This window comes from Macrobrachium rosenbergii, chromosome 41 (genome assembly GCF_040412425.1).
Source record: "Macrobrachium rosenbergii isolate ZJJX-2024 chromosome 41, ASM4041242v1, whole genome shotgun sequence".
NCBI classification, from domain to species: Eukaryota; Metazoa; Arthropoda; class Malacostraca; order Decapoda; family Palaemonidae; genus Macrobrachium; species Macrobrachium rosenbergii.
In genome coordinates this window covers 20585381-20592711 of record NC_089781.1, presented here as the reverse complement: position 1 = coordinate 20592711, position 7331 = coordinate 20585381, and the positions used below count along the sequence as shown (strand labels likewise).

At 30.7% G+C, this 7331-nt stretch overlaps 1 protein-coding gene across 1 annotated transcript in view; it reads left to right on the top strand.

The window, feature by feature from the left end:
- The first annotated feature begins 611 nt into the window (after window positions 1-611).
- The window catches only part of LOC136827049 (low-density lipoprotein receptor-related protein 1B-like), a 14194-nt gene continuing 7474 nt past the window's right edge, over window positions 612-7331 (top strand). Inside the window, exons 1-3 of the mRNA XM_067084799.1 lie at window positions 612-2063; window positions 2926-3103; window positions 4666-4820. Coding sequence (XP_066940900.1) covers window positions 1946-2063; window positions 2926-3103; window positions 4666-4820 — 451 coding nt within the window. The 5' untranslated portion in view covers window positions 612-1945. The remainder of the gene's footprint in view (window positions 2064-2925; window positions 3104-4665; window positions 4821-7331) is intronic.

Sequence of the window (7331 nt, the reverse complement as noted above, 5' to 3'; positions counted from 1 at the left end):
GAGAAACTTTAGTGGAAGGCTACAAATAAAAATTCATCTTCTCAGTATAATAATATGTCTCCTCGATTGGGAAGTTATGCAAAACTCAGTGAGAATACTCAACAACAGTCGTGCAAGATGCAAATATTCAGCAGAGAGAAATATAGACCAACAATAATTGACTTTAAGCACGACACGAAAAATTAGCATGAAAGTAACTTCACTAGACTGCTGAAGTGAATGTGATTGTTCTTGGGAAAGAATAGGCAGTTTAGTTAATAATGACTGTTGCTAAAAGTTTGTCATCCTGAAAAAATGACGAAAATATGTATACAGATAGTGTAAGTTTAATTCCCGAATGTAGTATAAATATTGCTCTCACAACTATGTGAGAACAGTTATCCAAATTTAACAATATAACCTCCTTAATTGTACGAGATATAAAGATTTTTATTTTTGTAGGTATACTGTAACATCATCAAGCTGGTTAGATTTGTGAATGAGACCAATATTTTCCCTTATCATTTTCGCACGTCTAATTTTACCATCGAATGGAAATTCGAGAAATATAGTGATAAGTCTTTTCTGAAACTAAAATCAAGTCGATTGTCGTTCCATTTCAGATAACCACGGAGACGAAAAGCTCAGTCTGGATTACAGCCAAAATCTGGACGAAGTCTCACACTGCCAATTATTCAACCGAAAGGAGGTTCCCCTTTCTCCAGATAAGGAAAAGACGATGATTCCAATGTCTGTTTCATGCTTTCTGTCCAGAAATGTCACTTGGACAATCAATACTCTTTATTGATCGTTCGGTTCTCTTTTCTGATTATTCCTTTTATATGTTAGAGCTCGTTTTATTTCCCCCTTTTTTAATACGTTTGCCACACGCTTTTGTTTGTCATGCACTGCATTATATACCAACGCTATTTAATGTTACGTAGTCTTGTCATATATCTGTGTGTTTTTTTCTTTTTTATTTAGTATGATAAAATACCAAGGGACTGTTCTATAAGTGAAGCAGATACTAGTTGAACGAATGAGTGGATGAGGCGAAAGAGAGGCACTTATTATTCTATGTTTTATATATTACCATCTTTAATAAACATTGAATGATTCTTATTGGCCTTAAAATCTTAGCTGATTTTGGGGTGCTATTGTTAAACGAATTAATTATTTTCTTACACAGCTTATACATTTTTCTCTAATTAATCAATTTCATTCAAACTTCAAAGTTAGTCATAAAAAGTTTAATCCTTTATTTTTCGGGCTTTAAGTTCGTATAGCCGCAAGCTGTCTTTCGAAAGTAAAGTATAACAGAATAAAAATTCAGTATGTTTTCATTTTCTGAATTCATGTAACCAAACCATCATTATAAAGCCCGATATAAAAGATTGAAGATTCAATCTCTTTTAGTTTTCTAAGTTGATATAACAATTTAAGAATGAAGATTCAATATTTTATAGCATCTCTAAGTTTATATAACCAAACTGCCATTCAAAAGTCAGATATAAAATAATAAGGATTCAGTGTCTTTTAATTTTCAAAGTTTATGCAACCAACTATCAGGTTTAGGAATAAAGATTCAATATTTTGTCGTATCTCTAAGTTTACACAACTAACCTGCCATCCAAAAGTCAGATATTAAATAATGAGAATTCAACATCTTTTAATTTTCAAAGTTCATTTAACCGAACTATCATTCTAGAGTCAGCCATCAAAGAATAAAGATTCAACATCTTTTAATGTTCGAAGTTCATACAACCGAAATGTCCTTTTAAAGTCAGCCATTGTAGAATCAAGATTCAACCTTTTCTTTGGCGTATCTCTCTCAAGCTCATCTCCCCGTGTTAATCCAGACTGGTGGGACACGGCAGCTCCTGTCCAGGACTACAACCCAGAGGGCTACAAGACCTCGTTGTCCCTGTACCCCCACCCGAACTCAGCTTGTCCCAGGAAGGATTCGATGACTGGAGACAACGCCAAGTGTGAGTTCCAGTGTCGGCAGGACGAGGATTGCCCCCAGCTCTACTACTGCTGTCCCAACGGCTGTGGCCTCGTCTGCGTCCCTCCGGAAGTCACGGGTAATGAGGACGAGAGTAAATTAGCTTTCTACATTGCATACTCAAAATGCTCTACTGTTTGTAGTCATGGTATTTCTGAGCTGACAGAAATTTTTAATTTATTGGCCCTATGTCATATTTTCTGAACTTTTTAGAATGTTACAGTTACTTCAGAAATACATTGTTGTCCTATTTTATAATATATATATATATATATATATATATATATATATATATATATATATATATATATATATATATATATATATATATATGTGTGTGTGTGTGTGTGTGTGTATATGTATATGTATATGTATATGTATATGTATATATATATATATATATATATATATATATATATATATATATATATATATATATATATATATATATATACTCTTTGGAAGCTTGAATTTCAAATCAATGGCTCAGGTCCTGTGAGCTTGTTCCATATAAATAGGGTTCCTTTTCTGAATAATAATAATAATAATAATAATAATAATAATAATAATAATAATAATAATAATAATAATAATAATAATAATAATAATAACAATCAAAGTGCACGGTATTTTTCTGGTCGTCAGACGATATTCTTTTTTCAGCTAACTTTGTTTATGTCAAAATTGAAATACACACTGCCTTTAAATGAATGGTGTCAGATATACGTCGTTAAATGTATAACTGAATCACGAAAATATGGAACGTGATGAATAAATAAATAAAGGCAAATGATACGAAGGAGAGTGAAACAACGGAGTGGTGTTGTTTGACTCTCCTTCGTAACATTCATGTCGTCGTTCAATGCAAAGAGACCGACTTTATAAAAATCCCTTTTATTCGTTCGCAACGATCTTTAACTTTCTTTATTCCCATCGCTCAGGTACAGACAGTTGTGGTTGTTCCGTGACGTTCTTGACCCAGTCTGGTAGTTACTACGACTACTATTCCACAGACGACGATGATTACAGCTACAGTTACGATGAATTTTATTACGCCCAAGAGGCCCACAAGGAAGAAGCCATCCTTATGAATTTTGTCCTGGCGACTGTAAACGAAAGGTAGAAATAACCTCTACTACTGCTCTCCCTCATTAGGAAAGCTTTCTCTCTCTCTCTCTCTCTCTCTGCTGTTGCTGTCCCTCGTGGCACCATAGTGCTCTCTCTCTCTCCTGCTGCTATTCTTCATGTCACCATAGCTCTCTCTCTCTCTCTCTCTCTCTCTCTCTCTCTCTCTCTCTCTCTCTCTCTCTGCTGCTTTGCTGTCCCTCATGGCACCATAGCTCTCTCTCTCTCTCTCTCTCTCTCTCTCTCTCTCTCTCTCTCTCTCTCTCTCTCTCTCTCTCTCTCTTTCTGCTGTTGCTGTCCCTCATGGCACCATAGTTCTCTCTCTCTCTCTTTCTCCTGCTGCTATTCTTCATGTCACCATAGCTCTCTCTCTCTCTCTGTCTCTCTCTCTCTGTCTCTCTCTCTCTCTCTCTCTCCTGCTGCTATTCTTCATGTTAACATAGCTCTCTCTCTCTCTCTCTCTCTCTCTCTCTCTCTCTCTCTCTCTCTCTCTCTCTCTCTCTCTCTCTCTCTCTCTCTCGCTATACGTTCTGCAGAAGTTCAGTTCATTTTATTTCGTTTCGATAACAGTTCAAGATTAAGGAAGTAAAATCTAAATATTCAAATTAACTTGATGTTTGTGACTACTTGAAACACTGGAGAACGCATAAAGATTGATAAATACGCGATAAACGTAAGTAGAGAACAAATAACGAATAAATATGTATACTGAGGAGTTAGAAAAATATATATTTCTAATTATGGAAGGTCAGTGTTCAATTCAACCTAGGGCTTGTGACTACTTGAAATATTGGAGAACGCATGAGGTGCGATAAAAATACGATAAATATAAGTAGAGAAGAGATTGGGGATGGATTTGTATAATGAAGAATTAGAGAAAATGTATATTTTTAATTGTCGAAGGTCAGTATTAATTAACAATGAGTAGATGGGCTAAAAGTTGATAAGTCATTAGCTCATCAAAAGTAGTTATTATTTAGGTTTTCCAATTATCTTTCGAATGTTTTATAATCAAAGTTTTATCATGGACTCGTACATCAATACTGAACTACGTAATAAGCACAAATAATTGGTAAAAAATTTAATTACTATTAATATTTTGGATGATAAATGAATATTTATAGCCTCCGTTTTTTTTATCTTAGCTTTACCGCACGTTCAAAATTAATTTATTATTGATATTTTGAACGATAAACGAATATTTATAACCTCCATTTCTTAGCTTTATCCAATGTACAAAATTTATTTATTCTTGATATTTTGGTTGATAAATGAATATTTATAGCCACCATCTTCTATCTTAGCTTTAAACAATGTACAAAATTTATTTATTATTGATATTTTGGCTGATAAATGAATATTTATAGCCACCATTTTTTTTTATCTTAGCTTTACCCCATGTACAAAATTTATTTATTATTGATATTTTGGTTGGTAAATGAATATTTATAACCACAATCTTTTATCTTAGCTTCACCCCATGTATAAAATTTATTTATTATTGATATTTAGGATGATGAACGAATATCTAAAGCCTCCATTTTTTTTAATCACAGCTTTACCCCTTCGATGGAGCCACACGTCATCACACCCGAATTTAAATGGAGTTCCTTAGGTCACTACGAGTCCCTCTGTCAACTGCAGCGGTCAATGACCCCCTTCGACGCAGGAGTTCGTTATGACGTGTTTAAGAAGCCGACAAGAAAGCTATGTAAGTGTGGTTTATTGAGAGTACTTAATTAGGGCCATCCAAGTTGCTTAGGCTGAGGACCACTCAAAAAAACAGTCATGCGGGCCACCTGTGTGTATGTATGTGTATATAATATACTGTATATACTGTATATATATATATATATATATATATATATATATATATATATATATATATATATATATATATATATATATATATATATATATATATATATATATATATATATATATATATATATATGTATATATATATATATATATATATATATATATATATATATATATATATATATATATATATATATATATATATATATATATATATATATATATATATATATACATATATATATATATATATATATATATATATATATATATATATATATATATATATATATATATATATATATATAGAGAGAGAGAGAGAGAGAGAGAGAGAGAGAGAGAGAGAGAGAGAGAGAGAGAGAGAGAGAGAGACAAAATTCACGAAGGAAAGAGAAACGATGGTGTACTGCAAGACCTTTCGATTTCTTGTCCTTTACTCAGTCTGCTAAGTAAAGGACAAGACGTCGAAAGGCCTTGCAGTACTCCATTGTTTCTCTTTCCTTCGATGATTTTGTCTTTATTCATATAATCATCACCTTCCATATTTTCTTGATTCAGTTATACATACATACATATCTATCTATCTATCTATCTATCTATCTATCTATCTATCTATCTATATATATATATATATATATATATATATATATATATATATATATATATATATACTGTATACATATATATACAGTGTATACACACACACACACACACACACACACATATATATATATATATATATATATATATATATATATATATATTTATATATACATATATATACACACACACACACACATGATGTAAAACACGACAGACGCCAATGAAACCTTTCTTTGTAGTTATTGATTTTGCAAGGAATATTTCTTTTATTGAGGATAAAAGGTAAATCTATTTGTTATGATATAGAAAAGAGTAATATACTTTTACTTATTTTTCTCTAGCGGGCCACTTTATTAATAGTTTATCAATAGCTTATTGGAAGGTAGGAGAGAGCTTTACGTTGCCATCGTAGTTATTTATGGCTGATCAAATGTTCTCAGTTAGATATTGGACAGTTTTGTTATTTTCTTCTCTGCCTCTGTCTGTCTGTCTGTCTGTCTGTCTGTATATATATATATATATATATATATATATATATATATATATATATATATATATATATATATATGATATATATTATCACACATCACCGTGATTCATATACAATCAGAAAGCTACAAACGTCCTTTAATATCAATTCACTCTACCTCGGAAGTAATATATTTTCATATATGTTACCGAAGGGAATTTTTAGTTGATAATAAGTCCACCGTCCCGTGGGGTCGAACCAGCGACGGACGAGGAATCAGGACTACAGTGACACACTAACCGACTGGTTGGTGTGTCACTGTAATCAGGTCCGTCTACAGTGACACTTATTATCAACTAAAAATTCCTTCTGGTATATATAAAAATATATTACTTCCGTGAATTGAATTAAAGGACGTTTGTAGCTTTTGATTATATATATATATATATATATATATATATATATATATATATACATATATATATATATATATATTTATATATATATATATATATATATATATATATATATATATATATATATATATATATATATATATATATATATGTATGTATGTATTTAGATGCATATATACAACATATATATAATATTATATACATATATATAGTATATATATATATATATATATATATATATATATATATATATATATATATACATATATATATATATATATATATATATATATATATATATATATATATATATATATATATACATTATATATATATATTGATATATATATATATATATATATATATATATATATATATATATATATACATATATATATATATATATATATATATATATATATATATATATATATATATATATATACATTATATATGTTGACGTATATATACAATATATATGTAGATTGATTGATTGAGAGATACATAGGTATGTTGGTATGTAAATTCCTTGGACTCCACCCCACTCCTTATAAAAAAAAACCGCGTGCGAGAGAACGAATCCAGAAATCAGGGTTTCACTGTATGTAATTTTTTTTCATTAAAGACACTGTATTTAAACAGCAGTCAAGGTATTGTGCAAAGATCACACTACACGTAATTCAAAACTCTTTTTCTTTTTATTTACCACATAAACCAGTGACTAGCTACCGAATAGAGCAAACCTATTGACAAAATATTTTTTAGAAATCACTTTCCTGCCGAGAACAACCAGATTTGCCAAACGCACCACCAACATGTAGTAAATATGCCTTTGTTCCTCACACCGTTGGGTTGAACAACAGCCTCCCTAAGATTGTCTTGCAATTGGAACTACAGAAGTTCGAGAGAAGAT